General features: G+C 42.5%; 1 protein-coding gene across 1 annotated transcript in view; it reads right to left on the bottom strand.

Moving 5' to 3' along the window:
- PHACTR1 (phosphatase and actin regulator 1) overlaps nucleotides 1-20,972 on the bottom strand; it is a 326,072-nt gene that overhangs the window by 294,701 nt on the left and 10,399 nt on the right. Inside the window, exons 2-3 of the mRNA XM_054381958.1 lie at nucleotides 17,692-17,838; nucleotides 15,859-16,005 (exon numbers count right to left, since the gene is read on the bottom strand). Coding sequence (XP_054237933.1) covers nucleotides 15,859-16,005; nucleotides 17,692-17,838 — 294 coding nt within the window. The remainder of the gene's footprint in view (nucleotides 1-15,858; nucleotides 16,006-17,691; nucleotides 17,839-20,972) is intronic.

Below are 20,972 nucleotides of genomic sequence, written 5' to 3'. Positions count from 1 at the left end.
AACCCTCTCTGAATGAAATGTGTGCTTAATCCTTGGCTCTGAGGACAATGTGGTTTCAGGGTGGTGCTGTGTCAGTAGATGAAGGGTTGAAATAGAGCCTTTATTGGCTTTTATAGTAATTTAGCCAATATAGACTCATTTAGGCTGGAAAAGACCTTCAAGGTCATCAAGTTCAAACATTAACCTAACACTACCAAATCCATTGCTAAACCATGTCCCTCAGCAGCACATCTACATGTCTTTTTAAATATTGCCAGGGATGATGACCACTGCCCTGGGCAGCCTCTTCCAGTGCTTGACAATGTTTTCAGTGAAGAAATTTTTCTGAATATCCAACCTAAACCTACTCTGATACAACTTGAGGCTGTTTCTTCTCATCTTATTGCTTGTTACTTGGGAGAAGAGACCAACCCCCACCTCATTACAACCTACTTTCAGGTACCTGTACACAGCAAGAAGGTCTCCCCTGATCCTCCTTTTCTCCAGGCTAAACAACTCCAGTTCCCTCAGCTGCTCCTCAGAAGACTTTTCTCTAGACCCTTTACCAGCTTTCCTGTCCTTCTCTAGACCTGCTCCAGCAACTCGTTGTCTTTCTTGTAGTGAGGGGAAGTACAATACAGAGAAGCTCTGTTATAAATAACTGCTAGTTCTCCAGCCTCAAAAGAAAGATGACTGCAGTGCAAACTTCAGAAGGGAGGAAAAATCCTTCAGAGAGAGCATCCCTCTTTTCACCACACAGAATGGAACAGAACTAAGGAAGGAGATTCCTATGGGGAAAACATCAGAGAACTTGGTCAGAAGAGGTTATCACTCAAGGGTTTAGTTTAGAGATGAGAATATAAACTTTTAAGGATACACATAAATATCTGTGCAGTTGTGCCACAAGATACAAAAGATCTAGCAAGAAAAAAACCTATCTTTGGCTCACGTAAAATACTCTGTGCATAGACATTTATAGAAACTGTTTTGGTAATGTTCTGCGGGAAATGAGTGAGATATTAAATTTAAAATGCATAGCCCTCTAAAACCTAATAAGCAGGAAAAAAAGCACAATCCCAACACATTCAATTCTAGCACAGTCTAACAATCTTCTTTTCGGGGAAATAAATAACTTTTTAATGATTGAATCCACTTTGTCAATTCTCCTTCTCACTCCACGCATACCAGTTCTTCCCAGAAAATATCTTGACCTGCCCAAAATTTGAAAGGGGAAAATTGTTATCAAATACAATTATTAACCTTGTTTATTAAGGCCACTGTGATTGGAGAGACACAATACAGGTCCTCTCTGCACCACTCTCACCCTTTATTTCTTTATGATTTCTAGGTCTTCTGATCTTCCTTATCATGGAAAGAACATATATGGAGATTGCAGATGACTTATACTGGAATCTTCAGAGCAGGCTTGAAGACACATGAAGCACAACAGCTATGTTCTTGAGTTCACTGAACAACATATTAGTTAAGGAGCCACATCTGAGCAGCAGTAATAATACCCCTTCTGCTCAGCAAAATAAATAGAAGAGAGGCACTGTTTATACACTGTCCTGGATCTTTTTCTACGGTAGCAACAGCAGCTAAACAAAACAAAACAAAACAAACAAACAAAGAAAAAAAAGTTGATCTAAGCTACTTGAGAATATCTTCTTCAAGATCTAACCTTCATTTTCTTGCTTAATTAATTCTAAAACTCTGTCTTAAATTCAGCATAAAATTCTAAAAGGCGTAAAACATGCTGCTGCCAAAGGCAAACCACCCACAACATACCATTCAACGAGAGAAACTGGAGGTATGCTAGGGCCTGTGGTACACCAAAGCTCCCTCACACAAAAAAACCTGATCCCATAGTTTCACACAAGTGAACAAACAAGATCAAAAGTGTTCCAGTAGTATCAAAAAGTGATAGGGGAGGTCAGGTGTTTTGAATTAGGTTTTGCTGAAACAGCTCTGGATTTTACTATGGCTAATACTATCACAATGTCCACTTCCTTAGTGTACCTCTCTATCTCTTCTTGTTGACAACCACCTTTTCTTTCTGTTATGAGGTTTAATGAAAGCTAAGTGTTTCCTTACTCACCATATATATATATATATATATCTCTCAGATAGAAGGGTTTATTTTAGCAAACAGACGGAAGAAAGCAGTCAAAAAGCAGGATGTATCTCCAAAAAGATAAGCAAATAAGCTCTACACTTTGCTCCCTCTCAAGCTTAGGCACTGCTTTGAATTGCAGTTGGCTACAAACAGCTGTGAGCACTGCCAAAAGCTAGAGAGAGAACTGTAACCTGAGACAGCAACCGAAGGAAGGAACACCGATCACTGCTCCTGAGCGTCTGCCCACCACTGCCTCGGATAATGGCGAGGACAGGCACACATCTTTCAGAACAATCCCTGTGCTGCCCACTTTAAGCTTTTTAGACTCATGCTGGTTAACAGATGGTCCCTGCACACTCCTAGGGCTGCTGACACACATCTCTAGGTATAGACACAGCCACTGAGGTGGGTACCTGCTAAGATTATGTTTCTGCTGCCTAGGGCAGAATTAACTGTCAGCAGCAAAGTTCACCAAGCTCTGCCATATTTTAATGACATCACATGCTCTACATCACCTTAGTCTTCGTGGCTCTTTCTCCCTTGTTTCCTATTATTATGTCATGAGGCCTGGTAATAAATAGCCATATTCCATCTGTGTAATGACACTCCCTGACCAAATATTTTTGCCACTCTCCCCTTGGGTCCCCTTTAGGACTGACAGAGCTGTTACACTCATTGCTTGCAGAGAAGAAAGCTTGGAAGGTTAGATCCCAAGGTTATTCAGTGATGCATATCTTGCTCTCTTTAAAAAAAATAAACATTCTTTATAAATTAATTTGTGCCAAAAATTATCCTTTTGCACAATCAAATTAATCTCACAGAACAGTTTGCTCTTTTGAGCCTTGAGATAGGACTAAATTTCAAATTGAGTCTCACTGATTTCTTTTTGCCTCATAATTGTAGGCTATTATTTTACAAGTTATTAGTTAACCCCTGTTAATTTTTTATTATTAGCTTTGAAAGGCTCCAAGATTTTGCTATGCTTCCACACAGAGAAAATTAAAATGATCAATTGCATTCCATTTATTTTTGGCTATTTCAACCTAGTAACTAATTGTGATAATTTTAAAACAATCTTTTCAGGGGTTTTGGAAAAACATTCATCACATTAGTGAAACCTAGCAAGAGCCTTCAAGTGCAGTGTAAGTCAAAAGGAATGATGGACAAAGAAGGCGCTAAGGCAAACGGAAATTATTCACAAGTGGATGAATGTGCCCAAATTGCTTTAAATGTAAACAATGACTACTCATCAGCAGCTTAATGCAGTTTACACCTAACTCTCCACCTCAGTATTTTCAGTAAACCACCTTTAGCCACAACGGTTCAAAGAGCACTCTCTAAGCAGAGAGCAAGAGTGATCATCACTCTGGCGAGCGATTGCTTTACCTTGGTTCATGGAAGCATTATGCAGATTACATTGCTCTATTGGAAGTCCTAAGATACAGGGTGACTATTTAAAGCCATAGTTCCTAACTTTATCTGTTTGAGGGTAGGAAGGCTCTGCAAAGGGATTTGGACAGACTGGATCAATGGGCCAAGGCCAATGGTATGAGGTTCAACGAGGCCAAGTACTGGGTCCTGCACTTGGATCAAAACAACCCCATGCAACACTAGACTTGGGCAAGAGTGGCTAGAATGCTGCCTGGCAGAAAAGGACCTGGGGGTGTTGGTCAACATTCAGCTGAATATGAACCAGCAGTGTGCCCAGGTGGCCAAGAAGGCCAACAGCATCCATATCAGAAATAGTGAGGCCAGCAGGACCAAGGCAGTGATTAACCCCCTGTGTTTGACACTGATGAGGCTGCATCTTGAATACTGGGCTCAGTTTTGGGCCCCTCACAAGACACTGAGATGCTGGAGCACATCCAAAGATGGGCAATAAAGTTGGTGAAGGATCTAGACCACAAGTCTTCTGAGAAGCAGCTGAGGGAACCGAGGCTTTTTAGCCTGGAGGAAAGGAGACTGAGGAGTAACCTCACTCTCCACAGCTACTTGAAAAAAAAGTTGTAGTGAGGTGGAAGTTGGTCTCTTTTGTCAAGTAACAAGCATTAGGACAAGAGGAAAAGGTCTCAAGTTGTGCCAGGGAAGGTTTAGGTTGGATATTACAAAAAATGTCTTCTTCAAAAGATTTATCAAGTCACGGAACAGCCTGCCTAGGCAAGTGGTGGAGTCCCCATTCCTAGAGGCGTTTAAAAGACGTATAGATGTTGCACTGAGGAACATGGTTTGGTGGTGACCTGGCAGTGTCGAGTTGATGATTGGATTTGATGGTCTTAAAGGTATCTTCCTAGCAAAACTGCAGACCAACATATTGCTGCTGCTAGCATAGGCAGGTCCGATAAACACAGGAGAATGGAGAAGCAGCAGAAGAGATGCCAATAGCATGAAAAGGCCACAGAGGCAGATGATGAGAGCACTGCATGAGTATTCAACCCCAGACCTCTTCACCAGCAGTCTGCACAACACGACCTTTACACCCTCATGCTCCTGTAACTGAGGCTAAGCATGGGAAGAGCCATTCTTCTCCAAACATTACAGATTCCTTATGGAGCAAGCATAGCCACATCATGGTCTCTGTATTTTTTTGTAGCACAAGAAAAAAAAAGCAAGGAAAACAAAGGACCACAACAGATATCAGACGGGAGTAATCTCTTTCTCAAGGAATGCTGCAGTAGAACTATTAATTTCTCATTTCATCCTAATTGGGGGCACATTTTCTGTTCTGAGAGAGATCCTGCGGCTTAGTGCAAAGCTAGAGCAAAATGGGACTAGCTTGATGCAGACAAATTTTAACTTCAGGCCGTTTCTGATGGCTTAACACTGCTGTAACACAAGTCTTAGTTTTTTTGATTGACTGTGGGAACATAGGAACATTTCTCCTAGGGACACACTCCCCACGCAATTCTCAGATCTAACCATCAGTAGAAACCTTAACTGTTTATCCACAGAACAGGACACAAAGGCCAACAAATGTGGCTCTCAAAACAGGTCTTCCCCAATTTGGAGACTCAAGCTTGTACCAGGCTTTAACTATTTCCAACATTCCAGCAAAGAATTAGATTTAGCTTTGATGGAATTTTCTCTTCCATTTTAATAATGCATGAAGTATTTAATTTGCTTATAAACTATTAACCAGATGTCTGTCTACCCAAGTACTCTAAGCACCACCCGTAAAAATGATATTGCACCATAAATTATGCATAGCAAGGATTTTCTGATTAACTGAAATATGTCCTGTAGTTGTTAGCCATCGCAGTTAAAATGGCACATGTCCATACAGTATATCAATCAAGTATGCAAACACTTGTCACATACTTCCCTTGTCTTACCTACTTCATAGCCAGAATGAAACCACAGTGAGTCTGGAGTGAAAAAGAAACACAGGCACTGAATTTCCAGCTCTGCCTCTTCATTTTCTTACTGAATTTGCTATTCATTCAAATTATTATTTGAACATCACCTTCATTTTTTTTCTCATAGATTGAACTGTAATTTCAAGATACCAATGTTATTACCAAGTCTGCAGTAAAGGCAATAACTATCTTCTTTCAAAACATCAGCTCTGCAACAAAACCATGGGAAGGCAGCTATGTACTGAAGGCCAACCTGTAGCCTCAGTATATCAATAAAAAAGGCCACCAATGCACTCTAAATGAAGGCAACAGAACTGCATGATTATAAATGGTTATTGCCTGATTATAAATAATGTTACCCTAAAAGTGTTCTGCACAAAGAAGACATTTTTATTTGACTACATCAACAAATTTTATTACCACGGAAAACACATTAAATTAAATTAATATAATTAAAATGCACTTTTTGCACCTTATCCACAAGAGATACATTGCCAGGAATATTTGTCACCAAAAAAGTGTAAGTGCAGCCAAGTTTTATTTTGCTACAGATGCAGAATATTCCATGCTGATTCTATGGTCTACAATCTAAGCACAAGAAATAAGTGCTAATCACACAGTATTTCATTAGCATTGACATTTTATTTTAGCTGAAAACTGACAGCCTAGGACATTCTTCCTGAAGTAATGACTTTTGTCATCCTGCAAAAACTTCCAAACTTTAAGACTGATTCTGAAGGCACTTCCATACCCAGTTGTAAGTATTACTGTGAGCAGTCCCAATGAAACCAATTAGTTGACTCAGAGTAATTAAGCATTGAAGCTAATTATACCTGTTACTGAGAATTAGGTCCTTTCTTCTTACTAAATTTTACAGCTAGCAATTCTGAAGAGGGCTGCCATTTCTGATAATTTTATTTTAACTTTTGGAAAAATGCATTTTCCTTAGAGACCTAGTACCAAGAAGCAAACTGTAGTTCCTGGTGAAACCAGAAAAAAAAAGAAAGATTTTGCAGTGTCCCAGCTTGCAGGAATAAACTTGGTAATGTTAAGCCAACAAGCTCATCAAGCAATAGATAAGTAACTTCTTACTCAATTCTGACACATCAGTTTTCTTGAAGAATTGGGTTAGCAACAAAGCACTACTACAGCAGCCTTAAAATTGCATGCACTGCAGACAGCCATAAGAGGCATCAAATCTCCATATTCTGATCCCAAAGCAAAGGTAGAATGGGTTTGGATGAAAAAGACCTATAAAGGTTATCTATTCCAAACCCCCTGCAGTGAGCAAGAACATCTACAACTAGAGCAGGTTGCTCAGAGCCCTGTCTGACCTGACCTGTAATGTTTCCAGGGATGAGGCATCTACCACCTCTCAGGGAGACCTGTGCTGGTGTTTCACCACCCTCACTGTATAAAAACATGTACCTTCCTTTCTTCTATCTCCTGTCACAGTTGTTCCACAGCAATGTCGGTGCCATTGACTGCAAGAGCATCAGCTGCCCCGTGACAGAAAGGTGCCATAAGAATAGTTAAAAAGTGCCATAAGAATAGTTAAAATAGCAAAGCATTTTTAGCCAATTTCACCTACACATTCAGCACTCACAAGAAATGGACCCTGTATCATTTTCCTCTTGCCAGTTCCATGATTTTGACTAACTATGCTTTTCCCTTCAAATTGCCCCAAATTATATTTGTTAACTAAAGTCTGTTTCAATAGTTCTTTTTGGATGACAGCTGCTGAAGCCCAGGCATCTTTCCCCTTTACAGAACTTCAACCTGCAAACTTATTTCTCCCACTTGGCAGTCACTGAAGGTCGTAAGTCTTAAATGGAAGTTCTCCAAAGCCAAGTACAAGAGTTAAAACCACAACTGCTGTTAAGACCTCTTCCCTCAAAACAGACTGTTTACCTGTCACATATAATGCTGATATAGAGGTGTTTTCAGCCACTCCAGTTAGCTTTGGCAAGGGCCAGTTATCTCAGATGTCTTATTCTTACCACATGGTGGGTGGAGCTCAGTTTGGAGGCACATTTCTCCTGCTCCCAAGGCTGGAAAACAGCCACAAAATGAGTGAGCAACGAGCATACATCTCATCTCTAGCTACACTCCAAATTAAGCAGCATTAAGACTAACAGTCATCACTCCAGTGCAGGTGCAAGTTTTGCTGAGGCAAAATCCTGATGGCAAAGGAGGCTAGTTCTTCAGGCTCTTTACAAAGGTATGAAGAAATGCTTTGCCCAAACCAGTGATTGGCTTCCTAAGTAAAAGAGAATCTCCATGACAATAATCTGAGGGAGTGATTAGAGCAGAGAAAGTGGAATTTTTCCAAGCATGCATTTTTACTAATCTTTCTCCAGAAAGAAATAAAACCTCCCACACATATTAGAAAGCCTACGACTGCATATTTCTCTCTCCCCTGTTCTCCTGTGCCAAATAATTTCTACCTGAAATCTTGAAGTCACCACATCATGAAAGCTTTTAAAAATACAAATATGCCCTTCAGATTACCCCTTCAACACCATTTCTCATCTGTGAGCTCCATAATTCCAAAGTAGTATCAACTCTTTTATCATTTTAGGGATTACTTGTTCTAACTAAGAAACCATACAGAGTATTTTTTTAAGGATATATGCAAACATAAACTGCATAAACAGGGAAAAAAACCCCACAACTTCAAACATGGTCACATTTCAAATGACTGCAGAGATGATTAACTGGGTTAGTGTATTAAATCGTATGGATGGATGACCAGGGGCAAACTCAGAAACTTCAAAACAAATTTTTAAATCAAATGGTGGGTTTTAGAGATAATTAAAAATTGATGGTATGGAGATTTCCTGCAGAAAATACAGTCAAGTCATTTCACTTTATTTCCACTTATTTAGAATTTACCCATCTCAGTGAACTGTATAAACACACTTTCCTATTTTACTCCGTGACAAAACAAAGTGCACAATCTCCTCCTCCTTGATCACTGCAGAAAAATATTATCACATCATAGAATCATAGAATCATTAAGAGAGCTGAGTGCAGGCAAACCTCATGAAGTTCAATGAGGACAAGTGCAGGGTCCTGCATCTGGGGAGGAATAACAATACACATCAGTACAGTTTAGGGGCTGCCCTGCTGGAAAGCAGCTCCACGGAGAAAGACATTGGAGCCCTAGTGGACAGCAAGTTCCCCATGGGATAACAATGTGCCCTTGTGGCCTGGGATGCATCAAGAAAAGTATGTCCAGCAGGTCTAGGGAGGTTCTTCTCCTGCTCTACTCTGCCCTGGTGAGACCACACCTGCAATATTGTGTCCAGTTTTGGGCTCCCCAGTTCAAGAGATACGGGGACCTGCCGGAGAGAATCCAAGAGAGGATGCTTAGGGGACTTGAGAATCTCCCCTGTGAAGAGAGACTGAGAAACCTGGGGCTGTTTAGTCTTGAAAAGAGAAGACTGAGAGGGGATCTGATCAATGGCTATAAATGAGAGGTGGGTGTAAAGTGGAGGGGGTCAATCTCTTTTCGGTGATGCACAGTAATAAGACAAGGAACGAGTACAAGCTTGAACGTAGAAGATTTCACTTGAGCATGAGGAGAAACTTCTTTACAGTGAGGGTGACAGAGCCCTGGAACAGGCTGCCCAGTAGGGTTGTGGAGCCTCCTTCTCTGGATATGTTCAAAACCCACCTGGATGCATTCCTGTGCAGACTACCCTACCTTTGGCAGGGGGATTGGACTCAATGATCTCTGGAGGTCCCTTCCAGCCTCTAATGTACTGTGATACTGTGATACTCAAGGTGCAGACTCACCAGTGCCAAGTCCAGGGGCACAATCACTTCTTCACTCCTGCTGGCCACACCATTTCTGATACACGCCAGGATGCTGTTGGCCTTCCTGGCCACCTGGGTACACTGCTGGCATCCTTCTAGACAAATCAACATCTACAAGGCTAATACACATGCCACTATCTCTCCAGTGAAAAGGAAAATCAGACCTCGGTTTACTCTCTGAGAAGTATTCAGCACAGCTCTGAAGCTATATAATGGAATGAATATAGCAATACAAATAATAACAAGTAGTGTACCATGAAGGCTGCAAGCAGCACTAGGGCCCAGGATGGAGGGTGCCATGTGAAAATGGAAGAAAGTTTTGATTTCGGGTTTCCACCCAGTTTACACTGGGCAGGCTCCCATGTACAAAACCAAGAGTTACCCTTTGTGTCCTGACTTTCCCTCACCAGCTCTGCATCACAGAAACAGCTGACTATGAAGATTTCCCAACTTGCTAACATTTGTCTCAGCCATTCAGCAATTTCTGCCTGGATCCTCCTCTCTTCTTTACATCCTGTGAATTAATTCTGCTTGCAGCAACACTAACACAGGCTGCTGTGGATTTCTTTCCTCTCCCCAACATGAGTTATTTGTCACTGCTTAAGAACGATGAAATGGTACTGAGCTCACCTGCCTTTCTAGACCCAAGGATCTTTCTTCTGTACACATGGTTAAATTGTGCAGAGCCACTCAGACTATTCCCTCTCAGCTTTGCTTCCTCAGAACACATTCCAGGAGAACATGTGGCTCTATACTGCAAAGAGATAAACCAGATCTTTCATCACTGAAGAGAAGCAAAGATATATATTTCTACAGACTGGCTCAGATCCCTGGCTGAAGTCAACAAATTCCTTATATCACTTGAGGATCCAGCTACTTCAGTGAGATTACTCAGTGACTTCAGTGCACTTAAAATCTGTGTTGCACTTCAGGGCTCAGGGAGCCAGTTGCACTCTGCAGCCAGTACAGGATCCCTGTTGAGTCCACTCTGCTGCTGCCTCTCCCTCCTGATCTTCAGAGCCCAGGTCCTGCACTGCTCTGACCACAGGATTCTGTTCAGTTCTTCCACTGGTGCACAATATATTCACATTCAGAAGCTCCTCTCCCCTCATTACACAGCATGGAAGCTAAACACTTTCTTTCTGAAAGAACATTCCCTCTTTGCTGATCCCTAGTATGGCCACTGCATTCATTCTGGCCTTACATCTTCTTCAAGGCATTGGCTTGCTTTCTCCCTGAGTCTCTACTCCCAGGTTAAATTCTAAGTAGACAATCAGCCTTGTTCAAAGACTGACATTTGGTGACCTCCCAAAACATCTCGGGAAGGCCCCATGGTAGCCAACATAAGGATGACTTCTTGCACCACTGAACAAGAAGCCAGTCTGCCAGAATCAACTTTACAAAGGAGGGACTAAGAGTATCTGTCTGTATGTATACAAAGGGCTAGAAGAGAACCTGATCTGATCAACTCAGTGTGGAAGTTCCCATTCCCCTCACAAACATCAATAAAATTCTGACTGAGATTCCCCAAGCAGCCACATGATGAGGGAGGCAGAAGAAAAGCTCACACATCTTGGATCATGTAGTGAGTTTGAAGCAGTCTATTACCTTATCACTCATCACCTCTGCTAATTTATCAAACTTGAAAGCTACCTAACATGCACTGCCATTTAAAAAGTCTAATGTTTTGCAACAAAAAACTGTAATAGGTCAAAACATGTAAAAAATACTTGAAACTGTCAACTGGCACAGGACCACGAAAGGGATTATGCTGCGGGATAATTATCACAGACAGTAGCCCAAGTTTTCAGAAGTAATTTGGTATTAGTTTTGAGATGCCAGAAACAGAAAGTTAGAAAGACAATTTGAAAACTTCTTTTAAGAATATGTGTCAGAAAAACCAAAGATGGATGTTAAGAGAGGGAGACACGACAGACTGCTAATTGCAATAAAGAAAACAAAAGATCACCACCTGAAAAGTGAGAGCACATTCCACATTCCTCTAGTGTTACACTGGAGGAAGTCTTTCAGCAAATTAAAAAATTAATATCTGTATGTGGACTGATTCAGTATCAAATATGCAAAAGGAATTCATATCTGCCTATAGTTTTATGATGTTACATTGCTACATTAACTTTGGCAGCAAAGGTAATTTAAATCCTTTGGGAAACATTATCCCCTTGATATGAACACATAACTCAGATTAATAGGATTTGCATATGTATAACAGTAGGAAGAATAACCCTGAGTTTGGAAAACAGCTCTGTATTTTAATCAGTTCGGAAACACCAGCAAAAAAACCATACCAGGGACAACTAATTGAACAGCATTTGTTAACTCCTGCTAGGTAATACATGTGAGTTAATTGATCAATATTTGGAAACAAACATAATGAATATGCATACTTTGGAAAATCAAACAAAGGAGGATTGTTAATTGAAGAAGGGCAGATAGATATTGTACTGTTAATCGCTTATAAATAGTGGAGTTTTTACAGTCCAGACCAAAATGTGCTATACCCAAACTGTATAATTGACTCTGTGCATGCAATCTCTCAGTTGTTCAACAATACAGACAACAGCAGTAATGGTATAATTATAACTTACAGCTGAAGTAGATAAAAACCTGCTAGTTCTTAACTAGTGGCTGTAATTAAGAGTGGAGAAGAGCAGTATTCATTGCATCTGCTTATGTTTCATTAATAAAACTGGATTTTAAGTTGCAATACAGCAAAGCAGCTGCACATTGCATTCAAGCCCTGTCCATGTCCTTGCAGAAGACAACAACTGGGGAATGAAGCTCGACTTATAGCAGCTGTAGGAAAAACAGCTCTGTAAACAGTGGTTGAGCAGCAGCTGTAGATACGGAATGCACTAAATGAAAAGCAAGTGATAAGCAAGTAAGGAAAAGGTTGTTTCCTGCACCTCAGGCATCGCTTTAGCCTTGACTGCACTGATTGGCTAAGCAAGCAGCATTACTTCCTTTCTACCACCTTTCCCCTGCACAGGTGAAGAAGTACACAACCTCTTGTGCACACATGTGCACTGCCAACCGACAGTTGGACTGCAAGAGAGAGCAAGACAAGGCAAGACAGGCCATTCCCACTCTGTGGAACAATCTTCCCCCACTCATGGGCCACTCAGTAAACAGTGCCACTCCCCTCCCTGGGTCACACAGCGATCCACTGGAAAAGTCAAATAGAGACTGTTAAAGGCAGTGTACCAGAGTGCTATGGCAGCACCTTAAAGTACTTGGCTCCTGCTTCCCTTATTCTCTGGGGACAGTAAAGACAAATACCTACTGCAGTGGGGCAGAGTGTTGAGGTCCCCTTTTGACATACCTGATTCCTACTCCCTTCCCTATTGTCTGGGAACAAAAACAATATTCAGTCAACCTTCTTATACCCTGGTATGCTTGCACTTACTCAAAGGTGGGGTTACAAGAACCCAAGGATCTAACAAATTTTGAGCATGCACAACTGGTGGAAAAACACCAGAACATTCAAATCTAACAAGTTCTGGACATGTGCAAATCACAATATTACATCACTGGAGTTAGGTCAAAATGGAAAAGTACCTGACCAATGTCAATTATCTCAGGCCCTATAAATCATGATCTGAAGTGAGACCCTTTCAGCTGTCCCAGACCACAATAGGCTATGACTAGCATCTCTCCTGAGCTGGGATGTTTTGCAGGACCATCTGCAGGCAAAGTGAAAGGCCTGGGTGACACCATCTCCTCAAGATTCAACTCCTGCCCACTGAGAAACACTGCTGCATTGTGAGTACTTACTCTAAACTTGAAGGGGGAGATTTTAACTATAGGTTACCCTGTTCTACCCACCTCTCTATCTAACTAGGTGTTAGTATGTATTTGCTTTTACAAGAGTGTGGGCATCTATGTATTCCACTGACCGAGCACTTCTTCTGTTTGTATGTGTGTCAGTGTGTTTTGTGTTTATACATACACATATATAAGTATTTAAAGGTACTTTGTAATAAGTTAGCATGGAATCATCATCCTTGAATTGGTAATTCAGCCGCTGTTTTATTACAACACACTTTACTAAATCACTTGTTAATCTTTTATTTGGCAAATCATTAAGTGCCTCTAAAATCAACCTTTGATTTATCTCATTTGATTAATAAACCTTAAATTGCTGCTAAATCAAACCCTGTCAAACACATCCAGCAGCAACACTCACAGCAGTCTGCCCAACCATCGCTTCAGCACCGGGGGTAGAGGACAGCGCCCGAGGTTCCCTCCCGCCCAGCCCGGGACTTCCCCCTCCACGGCGTATCCATGACATAAGCACCAAGCAAACTGCAGGTGAAAACCAGGTAAGATTAGAAACAAGGTAATTAGTTGTTGTTGTTGTTGTTGTTGTTTTCATACATATATACCCTCCAAAAAGCAATCTTAGGAATTCTTCACCTCATAAATATTAAGTTCCAAAAGCAAACTCTGCCCTACACAGCATTATCAAGTACAAGCAAAAGTGGCTTTGCACATTTTCCAGCAGCTCTTTCCTTGGAACTGAGAGCTCTCAAAGCCAGGCTGCTTGGTTTGTGCAAACAGAAGAGTAAAACCCACAGCTCAGAAATGAAGTGGGTACCAGCGGCACGTTTCGCTTGCTTTTTTGGCTCACTCACTCAATACTGGTTGCTAAGCAATTTTGGTGGGTTTTTTAAAGATCCACACTACTCACTGCCAGATGGATTAATGAAAACACACCCTTGCACTGCTTACAACATTCTTCATTTACGTTTCTTGATACACCAGTACTGCTTCTTTCAATTATTTCTTGTAAAGGAATTCCATCCCCAGGCCTGAAAGACACAAACTACAGAGCCAGGGAGAAGGGAGGAACAGAATGAAGCTAAGTGTAATTATCACATTTTTCAGTGTATTGCAGGAAAAAGGTACCCAGAGACCTGCACATCCTCTGAGACTTGAAGTAAAGATAGCACATCTAGCACAGCACTGAGATGTGAGGCACCAGGTGCCCTGAAGGTGCCTTACTCTTAACAGGTTTATCTATTTATACCTCCATGACATACCTGTGACAGCACAAGTCAACTCAGGGTTATTATTTCAGCAGTCAAATACCCACACAGAGCCTCCTTTTATTTACACCTCACACACAATGATGTTCTTTCCACTTCCACTTCCAGTTCCTTAGAGCTGAAACCTGGCATTTGGCACTGTCTTTCAGCCTGTGCCCTGAAATGCCATCCAACTTACCGACAGCTTGGGAATTTTTTCACTCATGATCAGAAAGAAATAATGACCTGCCGAATGATGTAACCAACCATTCTGTCAGCAGTAAAAACCAAACTGCATATTAGCCATTAACAAAGGTGTAATTGCAGCAGGGATAATGGGAAGGGGAGGCAAATTCATCCCCAAATGGAGGAGAAAACGCATCTCTGATATCTCCAACTTTCTGCCAGCTGAAAAGAAGGAGGAGGGATGAGAGAAGACTGCAGTGAGGCAAGCAGCAACTCCAAGGCAGCTCTTTTTTCCCTGTAGCTGGCAGTGAGCTGACAGGCTCAGCATCAAAGAGTGTTACATGGTTGGGTCATTTTGTGCACTGCTGCTGGGACATAAGGGAGGCTGCAGCAAAGCTTCCTGGCTACAAATCCTTCCTCACACCCCATGAACAGGTTTGGTGCAGAGAACCAATAGAAAGAACTTTCTTTTCCTTTGTTTTTGAACACGAGCATATAAGGAATGAAAAGGTCAGGGAAGGAGGGAAAACCACAGCCCTCATAGGAAAGAAAGGATAGTCACCACGTGCAGGATGAACTGAAGGGGATGGCAGAAATCTCAAGAGAGGCATGAGGAAGAGGTGGCAGAGAGGAAGGAGTAGCAGTAGATGGGGGATGGAAAGGTCAGGTAGAGTTCTAGTGGAGGCTCATCTGATAACATGCAGGAGGAGCTGAATGAGGGGAGCTGGAGGTGTGTTGGTAGAACATGAGGCTGTATACCCATCCAGAGTTGCAAAAAGCAATGCTGAAACAATGGGGGGCCTCACAAGACTGAAAAAAGTGGACAACATAAAGGGCAAGTTTCCTTGCACTTTTGTGGCACAAACCCATCGGGAGAAGACATAAAAGAGCAAGAAGAGGAGATACTTGCAAAATGCCAAAGGCAGAAACTCGAGGAGGGATGCCAGAAGAACCTGGCAAGAAGGGGCAGACCAGAAGTCTTGTAGGAAAGTGGTACCATGCTTTGGATGGTACCTCTGGGATGAGAGGATGGTGCGCTGGGATTGGGGAAGCTTTGAGGGGTCGAGCAGAGCAGGGAAGCCTAGATCTGGCAGAGAGGGAGTAAGGGGAGCCGGTCAGCGGGCCAGGGCTGGAGAAGACCGGGGAGGTGTGAAAAAGCGGGCGCCGGAGCAGGGCCGGGCGGCGGCGCCCAGCGGGGCGCCCACCAGCACTGGCGGGGGAGGAGGCCGCGGCTCCGGGGGCGGCCCCTTCCCTCCCTGCCTTCTCTGCCACCGGGGCAGCCGCTGCCGGTCCAGGGGCGGCCATGAGACAGGCGGGCCGCCCGCCCTGTGCCAAGCCGGCCCGGGCCGTGTCTCACCTGTCTCGAGGTTGAAGGAGATGCGGGCCTCAGCGAGGTAAGGGGTGTCGCTCTTGGAGCGGACGCGGCGGATGGGTCTGCGGTCGATGTCCTCCTCAGAAGATGCCGCCATTAATGTGGGCACCGTGAGCAGCGTGGCCCGGCGAGCTGGCGAGGGCGAGCGGCGGCGCGGCCGGGCGAGAAGGGGGTGGAGGGGGCGGACGGGGAGGGGGAGAGAGAGAGAGAGAAGAGGCGCGGGAAGGGGGAGGGGAGGACGGGGAAGGAGAGAGGGAAAGGGAGAAAGGAGCGGAGGGAGGGAGGGAGAGAGACAGGGAAAACCCGTCAAGGATCTGCGGACGGGAGCGGCCGCGGCGGCCCTGCCCGCTGCCCCAGTCCGCCAGCAGCGCTGCCGCGTCCCGCCTGCTCCTCTCAGGACAGTGACCCTCCTTCCGACGGGGCCGGAGAGATATTTCCGCCGCCCTGTCCGCCCCCTTGCCTGCCCCTGTCGTGGTTTAAACTGCCACACCCCTGCCCAGGGGAGGCCCTGGTCGTCTGAGGTGCTGCACCCCCTGTCAGGACAGGTGACTCCCGCTGTTCCCCGCCACGCACTTCAGGCTCCTGCCACTCTGCAGCAGGCTTGGCACCTCCTGCCCCGGTCTTGGGCACCAAAAACTGTTGTCCTCTAGCCTAGGCGTCCCAAAACTCAAAGCAGAGCTGGATCTAGACTTGGTGGGAAATCTAAGTCTGGTGCACCAGGACGAGCGCTTTAAAATGCCACGGGGGCTGCAGAGCCTATGCTCAGTGTTTGAAACTGACCATCACTTAAAGCTTTGTACTCTTATTCAAAAATCACTTTGGCAGGTCTTTGAAAATAATGTGACCACAGGCAAAATCCAGTGACTTCATTCTCCATCTGCAACCCGGGGACAATGTTTTGCTGCATCTCCTCTATTTTGTCTTCTCTATTTAGTCATCAGCATGTAAATGTTATTTCTCACTGTGTAGTGGTAGGCTGTCTGCCACATTAAGGTTCCAGTTTCAGTTGGGACCTCTAGATGTTTGTGTAATACAAATAACTAAAAATGCTATTTTTAAAAAAATCTGGGTACCACAAAAAATACTACATAAAGCAGGAGCTACACAGTTAAAATATGTGTCAGGGAGTGTAGTAGCTCACACCATTTAATTCAGAATTTTGAAAGAAAATCCAGTCTGCTTAAAGTCACTAAGCTGTCTCTGCATTCAAAATCTTTTGTTTTGGCCAACCTCCATGAGAAAAAGGATAAGGGAATGCTGGGTCTCAGTAACTCCGAAGGCAATGGTAGTAACATGAGCTAGAACAAATTTTGGGGGACAGCTTTCTCACTCATTCCTGCAGAATCAAGAGTTTTCTGTTACACTTTTGCCAGTTAAACCTATAGTGGTTTTGGGGAGTGCGGGATGTTCTTCCATGGTTGTATTCTCAGGTTTAGCTGAAGCCTGCTATTAGCTCTAATCCCTTCATAAATGTTCACTTTCAAGAACTTTCATGTTTCTACATGCCTGGTATGTAAAATCTAAAATGTAAAATCTAGCTATATCTTCTTTGCAAAGCCATTCTCTTTTGCTCCAATCTTACCGGATCGCTCTAGCTGAAACAGGGGAAAATCTTTAGTTACTATTTGCAGAAGCATTTTGAAAAGGATCCTTGTTCATACATATACAGGTGCTTGTAGTTAGACAACTGCAACTTCCTGGGCTGTCTGGTGAACCACCACATCACTTGTGAATAAGAAGGTACCATCTGGTCCATCTACAACTGAAAAAAAATCTTTAATCAATATCATATGCTGTTTGGGGAAAGGGTTGTCTTACCATTATCAAGATTGAAACAGATCCTAGCTTCTTCCAAGTAAGGGGTGTCACTCTTAGACCGAAGTCTCCTGATAGGTCTCCGGTCGATGTCATCATCAGAAGATGCTGTCATCAGAGTGGGCACGGTGAGAAGAGTTGCCCGACGAGCTGTTATGAAAGAACAAATGAAGAAGAGGGAAAGGAGAAATGGAAAGGGAGAGAAAGAGGAAGAAAAAGAAAGAAAAATAGAAAAAAATAATATCACTCAATGGAAAAGAGGCTCTGTAGCAGGTAGTAGAAGAGGCTGTTTACTGAGAGGTCCCTGCCTCACATACTGCAGAATTTAAGGGCTGCACTGAATGATGCCAAGAATAGAAAAGAATGCTAAGTTGTAAGCCTCAAAGACACAGGTTATAGCTTTGTTCCTGCCATAGATTGCTTGTTCAAAGTTCCTAGTTTTGCACTTAAACTACTCTTTTGACAACTGCTTGATAGGTGTGTTCTCTTTTTCTGAACACTGGTTTCGAGTTTGTGATGCCCAAGTAATGGAAGGATTGAAGTGTTTATTTTGTTTGCAAAAATCAGTGGAAGTTCTGCTTTGGACACATGATGTGATGCCTACAGTAGCTATTCCAAAACCCAGTTTCTTGCCTTGATTTAGGAGCTCAGACTTAACAGCTATGTTTTGTTTCTGATCACTTTATGTCTGAGTTGGGAAACAAGGAAAATCATAATTTTCTTTCAGTAGGGATTTTATCAAGATATAAAGTCATTAATATTTGTAAAGTATTCATATACTTAAGTGAAGCACCGATGAAAATCCCATGAGGAGATTAAGATTTCTATCTTCTGAACAGGGTTTAAATGGCTTGAGGCCATGCCTTCAAGGAGAAGAAAGCAAAATATTTAATAGTGGCTCATTAAGTAAGCACTGCCCACTTAATGCACTGATGAAGCAAATAGTAGGATAGTAAAAATTAGTGTCATCATGCAATTAGGAACCATACTATAATACATATGTATAAGGAGACGTTCTGACATTGCCTCAGTATTTAGTGCTTGACCTTACTGCCTTGATAATGTCCCTTTAATGTAGGTGTTTTTAATGTGAAATATAATTGTGAGTGGCTGTTGAATGCTTTGGGTGCTGAGCCTATAAATTACAAATCATAAACAGAAAATCCTCTGTATATACCCACCGCAATTCTCTCTCTAAGTAGATAAAGGTTATCACAAATGCTAGATGGGAGCTGGCTGATCACTGACAGCGTAAGCACCATGCACAAGCACCTTATCAGTGCATTTCTTTCCCCTCCACCTCATATAGAGCAGGAAAGAGAATTTCAGTTTGAAATCCTGACCTTACTTTTAGTGGGGGACTTTTAACATTAACTTTTAACTAGCATTAACCTGTAAGGTCCTGGGAGCCTAAACCCTGGACGTTTCTTGCCATTTGGGTGTTATCTGATCTAAATGACTTTATCTTGGAGCTTTTGTAAGCCACCATACTTCAAATAACTACTCTTAACTATATTTTCCTTCAGCAACTGGAAAGCATGACTGATAGTGACTAAGAGCATATTCTGCAGCCTGCTAACTGTGATTCTTCTAAAAGTTTTTCAGAGTTCCAAACAATACCTGTCAATCAGCCTTCAGATTTCTAAAACCTGTCTGAGGTGTTAGGCATGATAGCATATAATCAGTATGACTCAACAAAACTGTCACGCTCTATTTTTCAGTTTGCAGCATTATGTAGTTTACTAAACAAGCAAATCTGTGCTGCTGGAGGTAGCTGTTATTTCTGGTATTAAGTGGTGGTTATTTCTAGTCTAACTTAAGTTGCGTTCTGGTTTTAAATAGTCGAGTTTTTGCTCATTTCTAATGTGCCTAAATTTGAAGCAAAAGCAAAGGGCAAGAGTTGAAATTGATTTAATGGGGTCAACTACTTAGATTAAGCTAAAGTAAACACTGTGACTACTGTAAACTATTCCTTGCTTGTAATAGAGATGCGCAGTAATGAAGATAAAAGAGAATGGAAAATTGCTGCTATGGAGAATTTTGTGCAGTGCATCATCAAATTTACAGTTAAGGAAGATTTATCTATATATGAAGTCAGTATTGTAAAAATCATGTCATAAAACAGCCATGTAAAGGATTTGTCTTTTTAAAATGGCATGATGTAGCTGTAGTTTAAGTCAGTGGAAGGGCACCCATGCATTTCAGGGCTGCCTGGATCACAGCACAGGAAGCTATTAGAAAACAAAACAAACCAACAAATTTCATATCCATTTATAGAATCATAGAATTATTTAGTCTCCTAAAGAGCTTTAAAATCGCCAAGTCCAAATATTAACCTAAGACTACTAAGTCCATTGCTAAACCATGTTCCTCAGCACAATATCTACAACATTTTTTAAATACCTCCACGGATGATCACAGGATGTCAGGGATTGGAAAGGACCCAAATAGATCATTGAGTGCAACTCCCCTGCCAGAGCAGGACCAGTCTAGCTTATCCAACCATTTCCCTTGGCAGCCTATTCCAATGCTTGACAACCCTTTCAATGAAGAAATTTTTCCTAATGTCCTACCTAAACCTCCCCTGTCACAATCTGAAGCTATTTCCTCTTGTCCTATTGCTTGTTACTTGGGAGAAGAGACTAATCCTCTCATCACCACAGCCTCCTTTCAGGTAGTTGCAGAGTGCAAGACCTCCCCCTGAGCCTCCTTTTCTCCAGTCTAAACAACTCCAGTTCCCTCAGCCACTCCTCACAGGACTTGTTCTCTAGACTCTCACCAGCTTCAATGCCCTTCTCTGTATCTGCTCCAGCACTTCATTGTCCTTCTTGTAGTGAGTGGCCCAAAACTGAATGCAATATTTGAGGTGTAGCCTCACCAGTGCTGAGTACTGCCCTGGTCCTGCTGGCCACACTGTTTCTGATACAAGCCAGGATGCTGCCATTGGCCTTCTTGGCCACCTGGGCACACTGGTGGCTCGTCTTTAGACAGCTGTAGTATTATTGTAAACCACCAATAAGAAGTGGATTTTCTACATAATTATTTATAAATCATTTTTACCTTTTGGGTCAAAATGTCGGGACCTGACTTATATTGGTTTTGACTAGAGATACGTGGATGCTGGGAAATGCTTCCTGGACTAATCATTATATATGAGTTTGACAACCATGATTATCTTCCCTTTATGTAAGGATTTTTCAATGGCTGCAAACTTTGAAGTAGAAAAATTTCAAAGGATGTCATCAAGAATTAAACCATTTTTGCCTTAAAAACCCAAGAGCAAA

The sequence above is a fragment of the Indicator indicator genome, chromosome 6 (assembly GCF_027791375.1).
Source record: "Indicator indicator isolate 239-I01 chromosome 6, UM_Iind_1.1, whole genome shotgun sequence".
Lineage (NCBI taxonomy): Eukaryota > Metazoa > Chordata > Aves > Piciformes > Indicatoridae > Indicator > Indicator indicator.
The sequence above is the reverse complement of the archived record's forward strand: the minus strand, read 5'-3'. Positions and strand labels throughout refer to the sequence as shown.